The sequence below is a fragment of the Martes martes genome (assembly GCF_963455335.1).
Source record: "Martes martes genome assembly, chromosome: 10".
NCBI classification, from domain to species: Eukaryota; Metazoa; Chordata; class Mammalia; order Carnivora; family Mustelidae; genus Martes; species Martes martes.
In genome coordinates, this window is record NC_137898.1 from 91,548,059 (window position 1) to 91,571,708 (window position 23,650).

General features: G+C 39.8%; 1 protein-coding gene across 3 annotated transcripts in view; it reads left to right on the forward strand.

Annotated features, from left to right (window-relative positions):
- Positions 1-919: 919 nt before the first annotated feature.
- Positions 920-23,650, forward strand: part of PRDM10 (PR/SET domain 10) — a gene marked incomplete at its 5' end in the record, with an annotated part of 60,164 nt that continues 37,433 nt past the window's right edge. Inside the window, 6 exons of one of the 3 annotated variants that reach the window (XM_080816898.1) lie at positions 920-988; positions 3,279-3,443; positions 5,242-5,301; positions 16,389-16,614; positions 18,790-19,031; positions 20,525-20,728. In XM_080816898.1, the coding sequence (XP_080673024.1) occupies positions 920-988; positions 3,279-3,443; positions 5,242-5,301; positions 16,389-16,614; positions 18,790-19,031; positions 20,525-20,728 (966 nt within the window). Of the gene's footprint in view, positions 989-3,278; positions 3,444-5,241; positions 5,302-16,388; positions 16,615-18,789; positions 19,032-20,524; positions 21,857-23,650 lie in introns of those variants that run through there. The other 2 variants (XM_080816896.1, XM_080816897.1) reach the window with 2 other exon arrangements.

Here is a 23,650-nt window from a genome sequence, read left to right on the forward strand (position 1 = left end):
TATCCTTAAAACACTTATTTTGGAAAAATAAAAAAAATTTTAAAAATGGAAAACACCCACCTATTTTGGAAAAGATTTCAAGATGCAGATTTAGTGCAGGTTGATGTTTATTAAGGTTTGTGATTTGTTCATTAATTGATCCTGCATTAACCAAATGGGAAACAGAATCTACATTTATATTCACCAGATTGTGGCCCAAAAAATTCAGTCTTCTCTGCCTGCCGTTTTCCTGTTTTTGTGACTTTTATTATTCTGCTGTTCATTTCGTGTAGGTGGTGTAGGAAGTCAGTGTCTGAGCAAGTGTGCAGGGGACAGCTGAGCTGGGCTGTGCCACAGTCAGGCTTGGGTATGAATCTATCACTTACCTGCATTTACTCTCTAGAAACCTTGTTCTCCTCATCAACAGAACTCAGATATACCTGCAGCATTTTTTTTCTATTTTAGTCTATGTCGTTGACCTTCAGTATTTATTCATTCATTTACTTTTTAAGTAAACTTTACCCCCAACATGAGGCTTGAACTCATGACCCTGAGATCAATAGTCACGTGCCCTATGGACTGACCCAGCCAGGAGCCCCAGACCTTTAGTATTTTTAGTGAAGTTTACACCTACCTGATGAGTGTCTAGAACATAGCAAGCATGCAATACATTGTATTATCATTAGAAATAATTTCTCCATTTTCACCTTTTTGTCCAGATGTGTTATTTTTTTCCCTTTGTGGTTGAAACTGTAATTTATTAAAATGTATTCATCTATTAAAGAACTTGGTTTACTTTCTCTTTTTCTTCAGGCACGTTGCAGAGAGGTCTTTCTGTCTCTCCTTCATGAACCTGCACGTGGTAGACAGATGACTGTCCTCTGCCCGGTGCAGCTCTAGGTGCCCCGGACGGACGTGGAGCTGTCCAGCAGGGGGAAGGATGGATTCCAAAGATGAGAGCTCACACGTGTGGCCCACATCTGCAGAGCACGAAGAGAATGCCGCACAGGTGAAGAGTGGGCTTTCCAGCTTGGGGCTAGTAGGGGTATTTCAGTTGGGTCGGTTTGCTGACAGCTAAAGAAATACCAGCTTCCCTGTAGTGAGAGTAGCTGGGAGGAAGGGGACGTGCAGGACCAGCACAGGCGGAATACGGAGGGTTTTGGCACTTCGAGTGCTCCACCAGTATGGGTCACTATGATTTACAAGGGCTCGGGGACCACCCACAGGCTTCTTTGCCACTTCCGCAACTTACTGTCATGTTTGTTTCACTGCCCGGTTTTATTTTATGTTCTTAGCGCGAAAAGCCTCCAACTGGAGTGTTTCTTTCATGTTACCTAGTATAAGGTTTTGATTCTTCGTGTGTAATGAAGTACAAAGTATGTCTACCGAGTGGCTTTTTCTTTTCTTTCAAATTCAGAATGTAAAGGTCTAATGGCAAGCTGTCCCATCGAGTCAGCCACCTGGAAGGCCACTTATCCAAATGCTGCTGTGATAGATGATCACGGCCTTTTGGACCGTGATCATAACCAGCAGCGTGTTATTTTGACTATTCTTAGCAAAGGCAAATGTCCGCTTTTTTGATGTGGATTTGAATTCTGGGAACAGTCCACAGTCATATGGAATCCTGTGTGGCCAAAGTATAAAACTTAATTTTTAAGCATTGTAATAAATAATGCAATTTTAAGTTAGTTTTTCATTAACTTACATAATCTTAGTATTATTATCAAAATCAGGATGTTAACACTAAACACTTAAATATACACATTTATTTAAGTAATACAGCAAATATTGCAATAAATAAAATTAGTTTTCTGGTATGATTTAAAGTCTGAGTCTGAATACTTAAAAAAAAATGTTCTAGTGATGCTTCCAGCAGGATAACTGAGAATGCTGTTCTGATCCTCACAGAAACCATTTTGAAGACAACTTTCATGTAGCTACGTATTTTGGTGTATTTTGTTTATGAGCAAAAATGTAGTTCATTCAAAAAACAGGGTCACCATTTTGTAGGTAATTGGATAGTAAACAGCAGAGCTCAACACCCTTCATTGCTCTCCCTCTTCTCAGTTGTTTCTTTTCCTAGCCAGGAACTCTGATTTAGCAAGATACTGTGTGACGGAGACCAAGTTTCAATGTTAATGCACAAATCTAAAGCCAAAATGTTATCTTGCAGCACTTCAAGCTGTGCCAATTGTTAGAAGTCCAATTCTTGCAATATACAAACTGTATCTTCATGGACAAACCAAAATTGTGTAGAAGTTGGACAGTATACTTAGTTTAAAAGTGGAAGTTTGTTTTATTTCTGTTTGATTGCATTTGGTCTCCAGGTTTCTTTCTGGGGATTAAATTTCCTCATATCGTCTTTGGAATCTACTGCTGGAAAAAACTGAAATAAAAAAAGTTAGGTCCAACGCCAGGATAGCATAAGAGTAAAGATTCCAACTAACGTTGATATCAGCACATAAATTATTTCTCTCCCAAATGTGTGCTTTGGCCATCTGCTTCCATACCTTCAATATCAGGTATCAGGCTGTGTGCCAAGCTCTAGCCTTCAAGAAGTCAAACCTCCTCTAAGCTGACTATCCAGAAAGCATTTTATAGAATTCAGTTTCTGCTTTCATTCTTGGTAGGTAGAAAATTATTTACCCTGGTGACAACTGAAATAGTTTTCCAAAACCCTTTAAAAGTACTAGACTAGAATTTTCTGTGTCTTTATCTTGCTGGCAAGGAAGAGTTCTGTAACATTCATTGACTCAGCATATGCTTACTGCCATGCCTCCGGGATAGCCTTGGAGTGTGAAAAAAACATGTAGGAAAGAAAGTGACCTTGTTTTAATATGTCTGAAGAAAGGCACTATTGATTATAAAGCAGAATATTTATCATGTGTTGAGGGCAATTGGCTTTTGAGTTGACATTGTTTTACATTGCAGAATAATTTGTATTTCGTATTTTGGTAATGTGGTCAACCAGGAATCTTCAGTCACATTTCCAGAATCAGGTGACTGCCCCCTGATGATTCGCCAAAAGAGATGTCTGCATTGGACATTTGGGGCCAAGAAGAATTTATATCAGCTGCCTGATATTAACTAGCAAATCAGTGACAAGGATTCCTTCCTTGGATCCTGTCCCCAAGTCACTAACAGTGTAGATGACTAGGGTGTATCAGTTCTCATTCTCCTTTCACTGGGAATATTTTAGAGATATAATTGTGGACTGTGCTTGGTCAGCCAGGTATCTTTGTGAGATTGGTTTTGTTCTACAAGGACACTCACTATATACTTGCTGCTTTCTGCCCCAGGTGCACTTTGTTCCTGACGCTGGAACTGTGGCTCAGATTGTCTACACCGATGACCAGGTTCGTCCGCCCCAGCAGGTGGTGTACACGGCAGATGGTGCCTCCTACACTTCAGTGGACGGGCCTGAGCACACACTGGTGTACATCCATCCTGTGGAAGCCGCACAGGCATGTGAAGGGTTACTGTTTCTAGTTTGTTTGTTAATTGGTTAACTCCCCACTGACTTATGTTTATTTTCTGTCCTCCCTGGGCTAGGTGCTGGTGATGCAAGATATGATTCAGATACAATCTGTGCTTTTCAGGAGCTTATAACTAACTTGGCAGAGGAAGAGACGCTTTATTTAAATTAAATATAGTAGGAGGTTAGAGCACTAGCCTCCTCTGAGTTCTTGTCCCAGCAACCATGGACTAGCTTATCAACTTGTTACTTTTCTGAAGTATCAAGAACCAAGTCAAAAATGGCATTTAGTTCTGTATAGCTTAATCACAGATGGATCAATAAAAACATACAGATTATTTCAGTGAAAGGTGTAAGCAAAAAGTCCTATTGGTTTATTAACTGTTCCTTATTAATAATTGACTGATTTGTAGGACTATAATAGAAACAAAGGTAAAAGCTGTGCAGTTAGAACTGCTTTCTTTTATTTTTTTCTCAGTGACTTGGCGTGTTAAGTTTCCAAATGCATGACACAAATAAATATGTAAATGTTAGTTTGCATGTTAATGCTTTAGAATGTAGAGAGCACTTTTAAATATACTAAAAAAAAACAAAACAAAAAAACAAGTACCATACTTTTGTAGTGGAATCTTGGTAATAAAAATTTGCCCTCATGCAGTATTTAATCAAGGGGCTCAAATCACTCCCAAGAAGAAATAGGGCCCACCTAATTGAAAACTTCTAAATCTATATAAATGAAAGTCACCAAGTAGTCAGATGGTACTTTTATGATGTTTCTACTTAGTTTTAATCCCCTGACTATATTAAAACAAGTTCGGATAGTTTATGTAAAGAATGTCCTATAGGCAACTTATTATTGTGTTACTGAATGTCTGATTTTTGATGATTTTAAAATTTATTTTATTTTAGTAATCTGTGCCCAATGTGGGGCTCAAACTCACAACCCCAAGATCAAGAGTCACATGCTCTTTTGACTTTTAATAATTTTAAAATAGCAAGTCTAAGAAGTCATACAACTGGCTGAAATTCCTAGATGTACCTCTGGAATCAGAACTGAACCATAGTTCTTATTCCTCTGGGTTTGCTAAAGGCTTGGGCAGAATATTTTTCTGGATTGGCGATTTTCTGTGGTACCTTGACTAAAATGATTTCGAAGATTTTCCTTCTCTAGTTAATTCTGCTATATCATGACCCAAATTATGTGTTTCAATAAGACCTTTTAAAAATTATGATTTTACTGACTTTATGCAGGAATGAACCTATGGAACATTAAATTCAGTTTATTTCCCTTCTACTTTTTTGGTAATGAGCACGCATTTATATATATTTGAAAGCTATCCTTGTGTATATGTTAGTCTTCTGTGTGTCTGTATGTCTCCATCCATTTTCACTTAATCCCAAGTCTACTCCTGTGGTACACAGTGTGATGTGTGAATGTATGCGCCCTTGTTCATGCCATGTCTTACATTTTTGGGACATACCTTTTTTAATTAGCTGTGACATTCAACCTCGAGAGATTTTGCTTAAGGGTAAAATTGTCAAGTATGTTAGCCAGTTGAGATGGTTAACTTATATAATCTCTTTGGAACCATCTGAATGAAAGGTTTTAGCTAAAAGTAAGATTACTGTCTTTATCTTCTTTATTAATGAAGGATTATTACTAGCTATATGGAAATTAAGTCTGCCAAGAATTGGTGCTTAGCAGTGGGATAATTTTTCCTGTGTAGGCAAACTGTCTAAAGATTTATTGATAGGTTTTTTTTCCTGTTGTTGTTTCTTTTGTCTAGACTCTGTTTACAGACCCAGGGCAGGTAGCTTATGTCCAACAGGATGCTACAGCTCAGCAGGTAATGAGTCGCTTTTTTGCCTTTTTATTGTTTTCCATTCCCTGGAATGCACCGCCCCCCTCCAACCCACCCCAACCCTCTGCACTCTGCGTCCTCTGCTTGTCTAATTCTTATGTATTAAGAATGGTCTTTACTTCCTTTAATGAAAACAAAGCAAAACAACGCTAACGCATTACAATCAGTACATACTGAAATAGTCTGGTAATAAAAAAATGATTTGTCATGGAAATTTAAAAAAACAAGTATATTAATAGGATATTGGTTCAAATTCTAAAGAATAATCCTGAAGTTAAAGGTGTCTCTTTTTGGAAATTTGGAAACATTTGGGTAGTTTGTCTATTTTAAATATTGAGGAAAAAATTTCTGCTTAAATGACATACAAATTTGATATACAAATGACATACAAATTTGACATACAAATCCTCATTTTAGCTTCTTGAAAAATTGAGATTTTTCTTAGTTTTCTTTTATTTTTAAATTTTTTTAGAAGATTTTGTTTATTGATTTAGGGAGAGTGCAAGCGATCTCTGGAGGTGGGGGGAGGCGGGCAGAGGAAGAGAGGGAGAGAAAATCTCCAGTGGTCTCCGTGCGGAGCCTGACATGGGCGTTGATCTTATGACCCTGAGATCATGACCTGAGCTGAAATCAAGAGTTGGAGGCTTAACCGACTGAGCCACCCAAGTGCCTCCTTTTTGGTTTTCTTTTAAAACCCTTCCTTCCTTTTATCTGTATTTCTAATATATCCTATTTGACTTGGGGGATTTCTTCCTTGTTTTCGTCCAGATTGTGAAAGTGATAAGATATAGAAACTAGATGCTCCTGGTCTTACTATAAAGGGAATATGGATCCAAATAAGTTTGATTTCCCTGCTGGCTAGTATGACTGCTATTTAGCTGTACCACTGAGCGTCATGAGTGATTATCAAGAAAATTCCCATTAGCAAGCACTTTGTGCCTTTAAATCTTTTTTGGTAGATGATTCATATACTTCCATTTTAAAATTTGAAAAGTGGACAGTAGTTCTGTTAATATTATTTATGAAATCTAGAGAGAATTCTGAGGAGTCTTTGTCACATAAGTTATGGTTGACTTTATTCCTGATTGATAGTAATCTGCAATCTTGTGGCGTCTGTGAACTTGAATGAGCATTTGTCTTAATCTGTTTAGGCTGCTGTAATAGAATACAATACGCTGGATGGCTTATGAACAATAGAAATTTATTTCTCCCAGTTCTGGAGGGGTGGGGGGCGTCCAAGATCAAGGGGCTGATAGATTCTGGTGAGGGCTTACTTCTTGGATCACAGTCAGCAGACTCCTTGCTCAGGCCTCATATGACTGAAGGGGCGAGTGAGCTCTGTGGGCTTCTTTTTTAAAAATTAATTTTAATTTTTTTTCCTAGTTTTAAGCAGACTCCACACCCTACATGGGGCTTCAACTTACAACTCCAAGATCAAGAGTCATGTGCTCTACAGACTGAGGCAGCCTTGGAGTCTGGGTTTTTGTAAGGATGCTAATCCTGTTCATGAGGGCTCCACCTTCAATACCTAATCGCCTCTCAGAGGCCCCACCTAATACTGTCACACTGAGGATTGGCTTACTTTCTTTTCTTTTCTTTTTTTTAAAGACTTCATTTATTTATTTGGGAGAGAGAGAAAGAGAGAGAAGGAACTGGGAGGAGAGGGAGATGCAGACTGTCCACTGAGCAGGGAGCCTGACTGGAGGCTGGATCCCCCGGTCCTGGGATTGTGACCTGAGCCAAAGCAGACCCTTAACCAACTGAGCCACTCAAGGGCCCTGAGGATTTCTTTATTTTAATTTTAATTTTATTTTAATTCTCTGTATAGTTAACATATGGTGTTATATTAGTTTCAGCTTTGGGGATTAGCTTTCAAAATGTAAATTTTGGGGAGAGACAGTCTATAGGAATGTTATTTTAATAATTTTGTAATCATTAGGTATATGCTTGAAAAAGCAAATGATGTACGTTTCTATGAATACTTAACTGATTCTATCACCAAGCGATGGATGGGTTTAATTCGTTTTGATAATTTGGCAAGAAAAAATAAAAGGAAATCCTTTGTTTTTCACAGATGATTAGTTTATTCACTCATTTTTGGAGTAATAATTTTTTTTTCATAAAAAGTTGAAGGAATACAGAATAAAAAAGTACATAAAATAGATCCCAAACAAACAAATTCTTCCCAGAAATATCCTCACTAAGTTAATCCTTGGTAACTATTATTCCAGACATAGAACTAAAGGTAAGCATGGGGGAAATGGTATTGTGCTCCAAATGCTGTTATTAACCTAAATACTTTGAAATTTACTTGAGTAGAAGAAAGAGAAATTGAGGTGAAAGTGAAGGAGGTCGGAGTCATCATATCCTCTAAACTGCACTCGAGATGGTCCTGTGTTGTCCTTGGCTCCTGCTGTGATGACAAGGGCATCAGCACCCGGACAGTTCCTCCCACCGGCCTCTTCACTCTTCTGTTGTTAGGTGCATTATTATTGTGACTAATAAATTCACGTCCTATTCAGTAACCACAGTTATTTAGAGTTTTGCTCCATTCTCTGCTGGCATTTAATTTGTAGAAATATTGAGTCTGATTTATTTTCCTCATTCCTTTTCTACCTTAGCGCCTGCTTGGTACTTTCTTTATCCTTGAAGTTTTTCTTCAAAGTCTAATGACTTCACCTGCATATGAATCAGAATTTCATAGGACAGTATGTGTCCTTCAAACGTATAGGTTAAGACTTTATTTCAGCAAACTTTTCATCTATCAGACCTTTGAAAATCTTTTCAGTTTCATTTGGTATGTTCACTTTTCAGGAACATCAGTTCCAAGTATGCTGACTCTTGGCATTCCAATTGGCATTCCAATTCCATTGGAATTTCACTGTATATATGAATCAGTTTGTGAAGCACTATTTATAGTTTTGAGACCTCCATTCTGTGAACATGATATATCCATAAATTTAAAATAAAAGTTAAAAAATTGTCTTCAGGTAGAGTCTTAAAACATCTTTCAATAGATTTATTCCTAGATATTTGGTGTGTTTCAATAATATTATAAATGGTATACTTTTTAAAAATTTTCATCTTCTAACTTTTATTTTGGATTTTCTTGATAATCAGTCATGTTGTCCGTGAATACTGACAATTTTCTTTGTTTTCAATCCTTCCCAAACCTTCTATCTTTTAATTTTACGTCTTTTTTGTTCCCTCTTTGGTCTTGTGGCTGGGATCTCTAATACATTGTTGGACAGAAGTGGTACTAGTAGGTTTCTTTTTTTTTTTTCCTTCCTGCTCTTAGAGGATTTTCACTTTTTTTTTTTTTTTTTAGGAATTTCACTATTTAGAATGATGTGCAATATAGGATTTTTATAAAAAGAATACCCTTAATCAGCTGAAGAAAGTTCTCTTTATTTCTACTTTTTTTTTTTAAGATTTTATTTATTTATTTGACAGACAGAGATCGCAAGTAGGCAGAGAGGCAGGCAGAGAGAGGGGGAAGCAGGCTCCCTGCTGAGCAGAGATCCCTATGCGGCTGGATCCCAGGACCCTGGGATCATGACCTGAGCCAAAGGCAGAAGCTTTAACCCACTGAGCCACCCAGGCGCCCCTATGTCTACTTTTTAATGAGTGTTGATTATTAATGATATTGATTATTATTCATGCATATTGATTTTTGTCAAATGTTTTTTCTGAATCTGTTGAGATTTTTCTCCCCTTTTCTGTTAATATGGTGAATTATAGTCATTGATATTTATCAATTAAGCCAGCCATGCACTGGAATAAGCGCTGCTTGCTCCTTTTCATATGTGTCTGAATTTGGATTTGATGTGCTAATACTTTGTTTAGGGTTTTGCATATTTATTCAGTAGTCCATTGCGTTTTTAGCCTGAGTGTTAGATTTCTTTTATTTTCTTTTTTTGATTTCTTTCTTTTAGAGTAGCTTCCAAATATCAAATCATTATATTGTATACCAGAACTAATATAACATGTCAATTATATCTCATTTAAAACAAAAACAAACAAAACAAAGGTAGCTTTCATCTGATTGATTTTTTCTTTTAATGGCATCCTGAAAAGCTATATTATCATCATTGACTGTCTAGTATTCTAAGAGCTTACTATTGTTTATATTCTGTTTATTGTTTTATATGTACATTATTTCCTTTTTTCCCCTGCTACTGTATAGAACATGGCCATAGATGTCGTATTAGCTTATTTCCTTAGAATAAATCCCCAAGAAGAAATGATGGAGACTAGAGGTATTCATATTTAAAATTATTTAAGAACCAAGATTTTTTATGAAAGTGAAAAAAGATACAAATGTAAAAATCAGGGCACCTGGGTGGCTCAGTCGTTAAGTGTCTGCCTTCTGCTCTGGTTATGATCCTGGGGTTCTGGGATCTAGCCCCGCATTTGGCTCCCCGCTTGGCAGGAAGCCTGCTTCTCCCTCTCCCACTTCCCCTGGCTTGTGTTCCCTCTCCAGCTGTCTCTCTCTCTCTCTCTGTCAAATAAATAAATAAAATCTTACCCCCCCCATATACAAAAACAAATGTAAAAATCAAACAAGTTAAATAAAAATCCAGAATCTTAAATCTGAATTAGAATATTAGCATTAACTCATAATATATTTTCTCTTAAAACATATATTTTCTAGTTTGGGCCTCTAAAAATGTTTAGCCAGAGTCATCAATCCAGTAGCAGTGAGCCAGTGTGGTCTCTAACACAATTTTCCAGTAAAAGAGATCAGGGCTGCTTAGGGAAATGGCAGATTCTAGCTCTGGTGCAGGAAATGTGCAAGATGTGCCTGAAATGTCATGCCTTATCAGAATGCAAGGAAGTTAGTGAAAATTTCTGGAGTCCTATGGAAAGAACTCATGATCTGGCTTGAAAGGGCCAAAATGAGGCATTTGACCTGTAAAAACAGGAAAATATTTACAATATATTGAAATGCATTAAATATATTTAAAATTCATACATTTATACTAATATTAAGAGAAATAACTCAGTTGATCTTTGCGGATGCTGAGGTACCACCACATTATTTAAAAAAACTGGTAAATGATGGGAAGGAATCCAGCTTTCCTCTCTGAATGTTACTCAGGTAAACAATTACTTGATGAGGGAAATTTCTTTATAGAAGCATTCCAACTAATAAATAAAGAGGAGATGACTGGCTTGGAAAATCGCCATTTTTTATTTCCTAATGAAATGGGGATCTAGGCAATGATCATCAACCACAGCCTAAAACCATCAGGAAAAAGCTGATGAGGCACTTTATAACGGATGGATCAGCCCAACCCGTGGGATGTTGTTAATATCACTAAGAAGAGAGAGCCATTCATTATAGGCCTCCTGGTGCTGTGCACCTCCTCTTGCATTTTTACCACATATGAAGTATTCCTCCCCCAAAACTGAACCTGAATCCTATTGAGTCTCCAGATTCCACTTCCAGCTTGCAGAAAGCCCAGTAGACAGAATGGAACAAGTAAGAGATCCACAAGGATGCGATCAGCAAAGTCTGACTATGGGAAGGTCGTAGGACAAATAGCTTATTTCTTCCACATGCAAACTGTGAAGGAAAAGAAGGGGAATGGGAATTTACAGATTCAAGGAGACTTCGCAGACATATCAGTCAGATGCAGTATGTGAACCTTGTTTGGGTCCTGATTTCAACAAACTAACTGTTAAAAACAGCAGTATGAGACAGTTGGGGGAAATTCTACCATCTACTAGATATTTGCTGATACTAAGGAATGACTTTTTTTTAGATATGGTGATACATAAAATATGTAAGTTATTTTCCTTTCAAGATGTCTACTAAGCCATTTACGGATGAAAATATAGGTCAGAGGTTTGTTTCAAAACAATCTAGTGAGGAGGGAAGTGGGTGGGAGAGTCATTGACATAAGGTTAGCCAAGAGTTGATAATTGTCGAAGCTGAGTGATGCGTGAAATTTGTCGGTGCTGGTCTCTGGGGTTGATACATGTTTGAAATTTGTTATTGTAAATGGGAAAGTTATTTTGATAAGACTTTCTAAATGGCTTTTCAGATGCTGGAAAAATTTACATTCCCACCAACAATACATGAGAATACCTGCTTCCACTCACCCTTGCCACACTAAGTATTTGCATTCTTTTAAAACTTTGCCAATCTGATAGGCATTTTGTTGTTTTAATATTAAGGCATGGTTTTAATTAGAACTTTTGCTGCCACTGGCACCTCAAAGAGCCCTTCATCTTCTTTAATCTCCAGAAACAATCTGCTCGTTTCACATTTTGTAGTCAGATAGCTCTGTGAACCCTGGCATTACAAGGCAGTGTAACTATCAGCTTCATACCTTGCCGTACTGCTGTTTCCTTTCGACCAGCATGGTTTTTATTGCTGGCTGCAATAAATACCTGAGATTGTCAGTTTATTCTGTGACCTGGAAAAATTCTGGATAGAAAGTTAAAGCGAGAGTTCAACACAGTTGATGGGTACTACCCCCCCACCCCCGCCACTCTCTCCTTGCCTCCCCCCCCTTAGCTTAAAGTTTCCTATCTTCAGTTGTTCACAGTGGTAGCAAAATTCACTTGAAGCCTTTTTCATATATGCATTCCCTTGTCCTTAAGAAAGGTACTGGCAGTCTCTAGACCTAGAAGCACAGTCTCCCCTTTGTTTGTGAAAGTGAACATGTGTGACTCCCCACACACTGAGAAGGAAATATGCTACACTGGTAATTGGTCTCAGTAGGAATCCAGAAGCATTCTGTTGTGTTTGCTGCTGTCCAATGTAGTTTCATATTCCACTTCTCAGATAAATCGTATCCTGAAATGCATTATGTAATTTCAGAAATAATTACAGAGAGTGATATTAAGTGGGAAGGAGAAAGTATGCCATAAGTTTAACAAATTCGTTCTCCCTTTTACCGTGTTTTATTGTGCATGACAAAGTGCACAGGATTAAGGTTCTTGTTGCTTCTTCCCTTCCTCTAAGTGAAATTGGCACACACAGCTCACCTCCTTCCCACCGAGCTGGTGCTTCAGGGGCAGGTGTGGTCACCTTGTTGCTCTGGTATTCAAGGCGTGTGTGATGTTTACCTCCTCCCCTGCCCTCCGGACCAGAACAGACTTAACTCCACAGGGGCCCTTGTGATGTAAAGGGAAAGGCAAGGCAGAGTCAGAATTTGAATTCATCTCTGTCATTTAGGAGCGGTGTGGTAATCTTGCCTGGCCTCAAAGGAATTTAAATACAGGCCTTGCTCTCCAGAAATGTCAGTTGAATTAGAATTATTCATTAAACAAATGCACGAGGCATGCCTACTGTGTGTTAATAAGGTCCGAGCTACCGAGAAATACACAGAACCGACCTAGTCGTGATTATCATGAGCCCCTTTGTCCCTTTCTAACTGCAGCTCACGTGATTCTGGTCTACACGCAACCTGTGTTTCGGCATCAGTTCTTGAACATAATGCTGAAGTGTTCAAGCCTTGTCTTTGCGACAGCCTTTTAGGAGAGTTCCAGCCGGGGTGTGTCGGGGGGAGGTTGTTGGTAGTGTTTTCATGTCAGCTTTCTCAGCAGTGGCGAGAAGCCAGCAGTAACCCTGTCTAACCGCAGTGTTTCTAGCAGCATCTGTTGGGGAAAAAAAATACATCACAGCTTCCCTGGGATGACTCTGGATTCCTGAATTCCTTCTTTCTGGTCGGCTCTGCAGAGCGATAACGAATGTGTGTGGAGTCCAGGTGGATATATATGCTTTAGCTTGTTCACGGTGTGGTGACATTCATCACCAAAGCTGGCCTGAAATTTAAGTGGCTTAGAATTGAGGGGTGAGAACAGAACGGTGCTCTGAGACAGCAGGATAGCTTGGCAGCAGGATCAGGTGGGGGCTCGGGGGCGGGGGGTGCGACGGCACCCACGGTTTCATTGCCAGAAGTCTCCTGCTCTTTCTGTTTTTATTGACGTTGAAGCATCTCCCAGAATTGTGTCCTCGTATATAAAGCCTCTAAAAGGCCCCGAGCCAGAGACGGAGTGTCACATAGAAGTCTGGCTCCTGGGTGAAATGGATGCGTGTTTAAACATGTGCGCACTGTTTCGAGGTAACTGGTTCTAGCCGCTCCCGGAGCCCAAGTGTTTCTGATGCCTGGCGGGGGTCTTCAGCTGCTGGGCAGGTGGAATTCTGTAAACACACACAATGCTCTTTCTTCATGGAGTTTAAGAAGCTCTCAGAAGCACAACTGAAAAAGGATTTTCTGTGAATATAGTAGAGTTCCTTTATACGCCTGAAAGGATTGATCATTTCCTAAAGGGCCAAATGTATTGCTAGAATGAATCTCCATCGAATCCCTGCCACATGCTCAGCCATCTTGTAAGGTTGTGGAGGACATACGTGATATATTGGTCCTTCAAGAACTTATGATAATAATCATTGATTTTTACTATCATTACGCACTTCCTAAATGCCAGACACCCTACTACTGGCCTCACGTGTACGTACTGTATCACTTATTCTTCAGAGTAGCTGATACTGTATGCATTACTGTGTCCATTTTGCAGATAAAGAAACTGAGGTTCAGAGCTTCAGAAACTGAGGTTTCCACCCTGCCCCTACCCAAGTGTTGGGGCCAGGATTTTTTTTTTTTTAATTTATTTTAATAAACATGGGGCCAGGATTTTGATCCAAGTTTGTGTGGCTCCAAAGCCCATGGTCTACTTCCCCTGAGGTGCCATTGGAGAGGCAAGAAGGGCTCACAGGAAAATCCATACTAACTGAAATCTAGATGGTGATTGGCCATGGATACAAAGCTATGAGGGCCAGCTAATACGTGATATGTCGGAATCAAGATGCTAAAAGATCCTGGCAGATTGGAAGAACAGAAAAAGTGATAAAATGAAATACACTGGTGATAAATGCAAAACTCCCCCCTGCCACACATGCACACATTTAAGTAAAAAATCAGCTATTTAAGTCATGAGGAGGAGTAAAATGGTTTAATAGCATGGTGTGAGAGGAAAAAGGGCTCAGGGATTTTAGTTATTTGCCAGTTCAAAGTGGGTCAGCAGTAGAACAATGGCTGTCATAAATGCTAATGTAATCTGAAGCCATATTCATTAAGAAATGTGGAATCCATTAAGGAATGAATGAAGACAACAGGATGATGAGGGATCTGGAAATTGGGCCACGTGAACATGATTGAATGAATTAGGGGTTTTGGTCTTGAACTACTTGAAGACCTTCGTGTCTTCACGGATTCTGTCTCCCTCGAGGGGGATGGTGCAGGTCCCGCCCACTGCATGAAGATGCACACGGGGAGACCTTGGCCCCGCAGAACTGTCCCTGAACCATCCCAAATGATTTGGGCTGTCTGGTGAGGTGATGAAATGTTGGAGCAGAGGCTGAATGATGTTGGGGATCGGGGTTCCAGACTCCAGATCCTACAGGGGTCAGAGCAGAGGAGAGTTGGGGAGGCCTGGAGTGGTCAGGGATGGTTCGTGGAGAAACTGGACCACCACTGGGTGTGGAAGATTGGAAAGGGAAGAACATTCTAGGAGAGGACAACAACATAGGGGAAGATAAAGAAAAATGGAGTAGGCATTTTAAAAACTTGCTTTATTCATTGAACAGGAAAGGGACATGGCTTGAGTATGATTTATGGTGCAAATTGGGCAGGAGAAATAAGATTAAATAAATGAATCTGGGGTCCCATGGAACCCCAAGACACTTATTCGGGCAGGGAACTTTTTTTTTTTTTTTTTTTTTAATTTTTTATTTTAATAAACATATAATGTATTTTTATCCCCAGGGGTACAGGTCTGTGAATCATCTGGTTTACACATTTCACAGCACTCATCATAGCCCATACCCTCCCCAATGTCCATTTCCCCACCACCCTCTCCCGTCCCCCTTCCCCCCCGCAACCCTCAGTCTGTTTCTTGAGATTGAGTCTTTTATGGTTTGTCTCCCTCCCAATCCCATCTTTTCATTTTTTCTTTTCCTACCTCCCCCCAAACCCCCCCACCTTGCATCTCCCCTTCCTCATATCAAAGAGATCATATGATAGTTATATTTCTCCGATTGACTTATTTCGCTAAGCATGATACCCTCTAGTTCCATCCACGTCGTCGCAAATGGCAAGATTTCATGTCTTTTGATGGCTGCATAGTATTCCATTGTGTATATATACCACATCTTCTTTATCCATTCATCTGTTGATGGACATCTAGGCGCTTTCCACAGTTTGGCTATTGTGGACATTGCTGCTATAAACATTCGGGTGCACGTGCCCCTTCGGAGCACTACGTTTGTATCTTTAGGATATATACCCAGGAGTGCAATTGCTGGGTCGTAGGGTAGCTCTATTTTCAGTTTTTTGAGGAACCTCCACACTGTTTTCCAGAGTGGTTGCACCAGCTTGCATTCCCACCAACGGGCAGGGAACTTTTTAAGGTGCCATTTATTTTTTTGCTAGTGTATTTGGTAAGGTAGTAGTAACCCAATACATGCCCCACACCTTCTCTTATTCCTAAAAGACTAACTTTAGCCTGAAACAAATAAGCATCTCTTTCACTTACTTAAAAACTTCAGCCTCTCTGAAGTGTGTAAAAGGAGGCTGTTAACCACTACATTTTACCAACTGGGTTTTGTACCATGTGTTTAGTTTTAAAAGTGAAGTGGTTGAAGATATATCAGATCATTACATACACGGTGTCATGGTTACCCTGAAAAGGCAGGAGGGACCCCCCGCCTTGAAATTGGGTTCAGATGTTGAGACACAATACCACACTTGCACCAAGAGGGTGTGGAAAGGTTTTAGAAGCCTCTGGGGAGACAGGGCACACACCAAAGGAGGGAGCACCCAGGCTTTCCTATCAGCTTTCCCAGAGGAGGGGCCGAAACAGCAAAAATGAAGGCAGATCCGTTACAGCCTAGAGATGGAAATAATGTCTTTTTCAAGGTCTTGAAGGGAGCTGATGTGAAGACTATCTTCCAACCTTGGGGTGTGTGTGCATGTGTGTGTGTGTGCGTGTGTGTGTGTGTGCACCAGCTAACTGAAAGCAAACATGTGCTGACTTTATGGTTACTGTTTGTCCAGGCCTCATTACCGGTGCATAACCAGGTGTTACCTTCAATTGAGGGTGTGGATGGTTCAGACCCTTTGGCAACTCTGCAGAACCCTATGGGCAGACTGGAGGCCAAAGAGGAAGAAGATGAGGATGAGGATGAAGATACGGAGGAAGATGAGGAGGAAGATGGTGAAGACACGGACCTGGATGATTGGGAACCAGATCCCCCACGGCCCTTCGACCCACATGACTTATGTAAGTATGAGCTGTTCCTGGGGGGCTGTGTGAGCACAGGAACACGGTTAGCATCGGCTGGGGGCTTCCTGTGTGCAGACACGGTGCTCCTTGTTCTGCACGCACCATCTTGCTCGGTCTTCACAACAGCCTGGGAGAGAGGCACGGATGCTTTTGGGAGGGTTCTGATTTGACTGATGAATGAACCGAGGGTGGGAAGAGGCTGAGCTGCCTGCTCTGCTTCACACACACTCACTGCAGGGGTGAGTGGTGGCACAGGCATGGAGCCTGTCTCTGACACCAGCCCTGAGCCAGTGTGGTAAGTTTGTCTGGTCCTCAGATATTCCTGGAATGTTCTCGAATATCCCTGGAATGTCCTGCTGTTTCAGCTTCAACAAGTTGGCTCTGCTGCCTCACCTCTCCCCAGTAACCTTTTAAACAGGCCTATTTTGTTCCACACACCTGTGCTTTACATTTTCTACATTGTTTAATGCTTTCCAGAGTCTTAGGATGGGGTTGGTAGTGCTCAGTTGTTGTGAGAGTCAGGGTTCAAACACAGGTGGTCTGGCTCCCGTGTGCCCCTGATTAGCCACAACACTTACTGCCTCTCTGTACTGCTGCTTGGGGAGAGGGTGGGAGGGTTCCTGCTTCCACCTGACAGATTATTGCTTCTTTCCATCCATTTTCATGCTTATATGGCAAAGTTCTTATCTCAATTATTTGAGTTACTGACGCTGTTCGGAGCTTCACATTTTCCCCATATCTCCGGGGACCTTCTGTGTGGTGATGGTGAAGCCTCTTTGCATGGGACCAGCGCTCACCTCCATATCTAATAGAGAACTTCCTCGTTTTATTTTTTCCTTGAATTTATGAGTTTTCAAGGCAACTCCTTAGTCAAATATGCATACAGTGACTTTATCTTTACATTATTGGAGAGTTGTAGAAATTGGAAGTACCTATTTCCTAAGCCAGGTCATCATCCAGCTGGGTAAAATACAGTTGGCTAATTAAGGATAGAATGAATACACTAAATTGGTTCATTTTAGCATTACCTTCACACGATATGCATTGAAGTCTCAAACTGTACAGTGCTTTTTCTGTTTGAGTTAGACATGCCTAGACAATGAGGCTTCAGTGACTCCCTTTGAAGAAACTGATTAAATGGTATTGTCAGGGTTTTTTAAAAATAGCTTTACTGAGATATAATTTACATACTCTAAAATTCAACTATCTGTCTTACCAGATTTTGCAGTATTTATCCTAATAAGCTCTTCTTTTTTCTTTTTTCTTTTCAGATCCGTTATAATTGATTTGTAAATTTACTGGGCTACTATTTGACTTAATCTCCAGCAGAGAAATAAGTCACTGCCTGTGTATTATTTTCGGCAGGCACAAGCTAATTCTGCCTGATTTTAGAGGTGCAGGACAGGATTTTTTTTTTTTTTTTTAAGATTTTATTTATTTATTTGTCAGAGTGAGAGAGGGAGAGAGCACAAGCAGGCAGAGTGGCAGGTAGAGGCAGAGGGAGAAGCGGGCTCCCTGCTGCGCAAGGAGCCCCATGCAGGACTTGATCCCCAGGACTCTGGGATCATGACCTGAGCTGAAGGCAGCCACTTAACCAACTGAGCCACCCAGGCATCCCCCCCCCCTTTTTTTTTAAGATTTTATTTATTTATTTGAAAGAGAGAGAGATCACAAGTAGGTGGAGAGGCAGGCAGAGAGGGGGAAGCAGGCTCCCCGCTGAGCAGAGAGCCCAATCTGGGGCTCAATCCTAGGACCCTGAGATCATGACCTGAGCCAAAGGCAGAGGCTTAACCTACTGAGCCACCCAGGTGCCCCCCCCCTTTTTTATAAAATAAAGATTTTATTTATTTATTTGACAGGGAGAGTGGCAGGCAGAGGGAGAGGGAGAAGCAGGCTTCCCAGTGAGTAAGGACTCTGATGCGGGACTCAATTTCAGGACCCTGGAATCAGGGCCTGAGCTGAAGGCAGACGTTTAACTGACTGAGCCCCTCAAACACCTCACAGGACAGGATTTTATTGGTCTATGAAAGCTAGCATATTACAACTGAATGAATAGTATAATTGTAGGAGTTAATTGAATTTTGGAGTTTGGGGATTTTTCAGGTTACAACTCTGTCCCCGAGATCAAGTAATGTTGAGAAATTTGACTTTAAGATTTTCTTTCTTTTGCAGGGTGTGAGGAGTGTAATAATGCACATTCCTCAGTGTGCCCGAAGCACGGCCCCTTGCATCCCATCCCTAACCGGCCTGTACTCACTAGAGCCAGAGCGAGCCTCCCCCTGGTCCTCTACATTGACAGGTTCCTCGGAGGAGTGTTCTCCAAAAGGCGCATCCCCAAGCGCACCCAGTTTGGCCCTGTGGAGGGTCCCCTCGTCAGGGAGTCTGAGCTGAAAGACTGTTACATTCATCTGAAGGTAATTTATGCTTTATTGTATAGTTCACTCTTGTTCTTAGTAACTTTTAAAAGAGCGTGTGTTTTCCTATGGGTTCTCTTAATTCAATTCTATAACCATTGTTTGCTAGTATTTTTCTTTCTCTGCTTTGTTCTATTTTTTATTTTTGTTTTTTCTGTTTAATTTGTTTTGAATGGAAACATTCTCTCTCTCACCAATAAATTGGAGGTCGCAGTCTCAGTCCCCTAAGGCATTCTGTGAGTCATTCTGAGAGGTGTTGTTCTTAGGGGCTGTGTTAGCCTGCTAGAGTTGCTGTAACAAATACCATAGACTGGGAGAGCTTAAAGAACAGGAATTTATTTTCTCACAGTGCCAGAGGCTGGAAGGCCAACATCCAGGTGTCAGCAGGGTTGGTTTCCCCTGAGGCCTCTCTCCTCAGCTTGTCGACAGTCTCCTCTCTGTGTCCTCATGCCTTTACTCTGTGTGTGCAGATGTCCCTGGCATCTCTCCCTGTGTCCTGATCTCTTTTTCTTGTAAGGACACCAGTCAGATTGGGTTGGGACCCACACTAATGACTTAATCACCTCTTTTAACTTAGTTCATGCTTCAAAAGCCTCATCTCCAAATGTGGTCACATACTGAGAGGTTAGGACTTTAACATATGAATTTGGTGAGGGCACAATTCAGTCCATAATAGGAACTTTGACAACTTTTTCTTTCCTTCTTCAAATTAACTTGACGTAGACTCATGTAATCTGCTGAGTACCAAAAAAGTTTTCAGGAAAACCTCTTGTTAATTTTTGAAACAGGTCTGTCCTATTGAGTCTTTTGCTAAAGAATAGTTCCTTGTATTGTAAAATATATTTATACCCATCTCTCTTCTTTCCATTTGATGCTTTGGCAGCCCTTGTGCTGTCTGCTTCTTGGAGAGCTACCCTGGAGAACCAAGAAAGGGCAGCAGGAAGGGAGAGTCTTTGGGGTGTGTTTTTTGAGAAGTCATTTGCTGTCACGGGGAGGTTTTCCTTAGTGAATGCTCAAGATCTTCAAGAAGGAATATTTGGAAAGAGAAATACATATCACTAGGCTACTCATTATTAATGAATGCAGTTGAATCTCTGAAGTAAGCAACTTCTAAGGAACCAGAGAGTGTTTTGCTTGCATTTCCTGGCTTATTTATAGTATTTTTTTATGTATTAATTAATGATGAAGATCAGCTGAATCTATACGATGATATTGTTAACTGGAACATTTTGCCAGGTGATTCTGTTCCAAGTGAGTCTTCAAAAAGTGGCCCTTTCCTTTTACACCAGGCAAGACACAATTCCTGGGTCTTTCTAGATGCAAAAGGAAGAATCAGGATATACGGTTAATTTCAGGAGTGATGTTTCATATATTATTACATTAATGTATATCATATCAAAAGTTAGGTTTGTTTTTATTTTGTTTTTTTTTTTGTTTTTGTTTTTGGTTTTTTTTTTTTTTGGTGTGACTTTTTACTTTCTCTTTGGTTGCAGGTTTCTCTTGATAAAGGGGACAGAAAAGACCGAGATTTGCATGAAGACCTGTGGTTTGAATTATCTGATGAGACCCTGTGTAACTGGATGATGTTTGTACGTCCAGCCCAGAACCACCTGGAGCAGAACCTGGTGGCTTACCAATATGGCCACCATGTGTATTACACCACAATAAAGAACGTAGAGCCCAAACAAGAGCTGAAGGTACAGTGCTGGGTCAGTGGTACCTTTGTTAGGAATAGTCACTGTTTAATGCTTTTCCTCTTCTTCTTTTTCTTTCTCTGAAGGGGGATTCTTACAAAAATGGTCCTTTCCTTCTAATTCACTTCCTTGTTGAGTACCTGCTATGTACAGTACATTTATAATAATACCATAAAAAAGAAATGAAAAGTACATGACTTTTGAGTCTGTCAAAGGCCTACACGAAGGCATTCAGCCCAGAAGTAAAGAAGTGGTTGCGTTTGGGGAGCAGACTGGTATTTATGATGGAGTTTGGGATTAAAGTTGGGATCACTTAATGTTATTTACATACTCTGAAGAAGAATTAGTTGGAAACAGGAGATCTTATAACATGGAATTTAGAGGTACCAGCTAGATTTCTTTACCTACATGCTTCATTTTACCCTAGGAATTCGATGAACTGACTTCTGATTTCAGGAATGTGTTCTTTGGGGATAACTCTGTTATCCCCAAATAATTTGTCTAAATATTAACTTTTGATGACATAATGAAAATCCTGTTGTGATTCTAAGGGAAAATTCCTGATATAGTTGAAAAAGAGGCAAGAAATGACTTTATCAGTACATGAACACTGAATTGCACAATGCTGCGATGTGGTGAAAGTGGCAGATAGATACCTCTTTGGGGGAGAACAAAGACCTAGACTTTGTTCAAAAGCTACACAAAACCTATGTCTTTGTAAAAGGAGAGTCACACCTCACATCATCTGTCCCAATATATTCTTGATACCCAAGTGAATACTTCTTGACTGTGGAGGGGAGATTATTTTCTCTCTTAAAACTGTAGAGGTAAAGACAGGCAGAAACAATTAAAGAAGAATGTAACAGTTGAGTGTAATGAACAACCAAAACACTACATGAAAAGGAAGCAACAGAGTGGGATAAATCTTTGTAATACACATTAAAAGGTTTAAAAATATAAACTGAGGGGTGCCTGGGTGACTCAGTCAGTTGAGCCTCCAGCTCTTGATGTCAGCTCAGGACATGATCTCTGGGTCCTGAGATCAAGTCTCGTGTCAGGCTCCACGTTCAGCATGGAGTCTGCCCTTACTCCTGCTTGCTCTCTCTTTCTCAAATAAATAACTAAAATCTTAAAAAAACAAAAAAAAAGAAAGAATAAAATCTGATGGTTGGGTTGGGTATGACTTTGGCTCAGGTTGTGATCTAGGGGTCGTGGGATCGAGCCCCATGTCGGGCTCTGCACTTGGTGGGGAGTCTGCTTAAGATTCTCTCTCTCCCTCTGCCCCTCCCTCCCTCAAATAAGTAAATATTTGATATTTATAAAATATCTTTAAAAGGAAAGAATAAAAACTGAGAAAAGACATCTCTAACCTCTCTGGTATCCACATGGACACAAGAATACTGGGGATAGGCTTTATTTGGAGGAGAAATCACTAGTAAAGAAAGGTTAAAAATTGTTTTAATATTAATAATTTTAAAACCCTTAAAACAACTATGAGTTACTATTTTTTGTTAATTTAAGTTAACAAAAATAAATGGATACTGTACAGTGAATGTGAGGGTTTAAAAAATAGGGACATTCATCACAGAACTGCAATATTTTATAGAATATTTCTGGCAGTATATAGTAAAAATGTTCTTGGCTGAATAAACCTAATCCTTGAAAATTAGTCTGAGGAAATAATTATAAACAAAGATAGAGCTAGATATGTTCTAATTTTGTAATGCTGTGTTTCACTAACCCAAACACCAGTGACTTTAAGATGAACTATTATTTTATACATCATTAAAAGAAAATATGCTGCTATTTAAGCTAGGTTATAGTGCTTATTTTTATCACCAAAAAGAGTAATTTTCTACTTACTTCAGGAGCTGTGTTAGACTTATTTAGAGGTAATTTTGAAACCCTATCACATTTCTGCATATTTAAAAAGGCACATAAAAGCAAAATAAATTGGTTAACATATAAACTGCCTTGTGTACTTGTGTACTCTAACTTTTTTATTTTTAAAACTAAATCACTTTTACTTTGTCGCGGATGTTTGTATTTTGTATATCTGTTGTCTTCTGTGCCATCAAGGTGTTGATGTTGCTGTAGTATTTTTAAAATAAATGAACCACTGTTGCCTTTGGGATATTTTTCCAGATGACTGATGGCATTTCTGAGCACGTTTTGACCCTGTGTTTTTCCCACTGACTGAACCCATATGTGTCTTTTTCCTTAATTAAAACACATGTCTTTGGAAGTTCAGTGAGTTTTGATTAAGTTAGTACGAAGGTTCCCGACAATTTGATGTTTGATGTATTAACCGAGGACCTGCAAGGTGATCGCACCAGCCTTGTATTGCTTAGACATTTGTTTTATTTATTCTGAGGGAGATGGCTTTTTTTTTTTTAATCTTCTTTTGCACTGCTTGTCAAGTGTTAACAAGTCATGGAGTGCCACAGGGGCACGTAACTTCATGAGATGAGAACAATGCAAAGAGCTTGGCCAGGTTTGTGCAGGAGCAATGAGCAATGAGTGAAAGAAAGCCACATCACAGTGATTGCAGAATGCCATGGAGATGGTTTTTGAGGTGTTAAGATATTAAAAATACACATTTTGGAATTGATGGACTAGGGTAGAATTTATAAGAGCAAACTGATAAGCTATCTCAAAATCCAGCTGTAGGTCACAGTCAAGTAAATTAGAACATAGACTCTGTCATAGAATATTATTCCACACTGAAAAATGGACTCTCAATATAAATATTTCCTCATTGTTAAAATAGTGTTCCACAATAATTATACATGATTAATTCATTTAGTGATTAATATATTGAACTCCTACTGTGTTTCAGACACTTGGAAAAGATAGACCGGTGTCTGTGTTCAGGGAGCTCGTATCCTAGAGAGGAAGTGGGCAGAAGGATGTAAGTGAACAAAT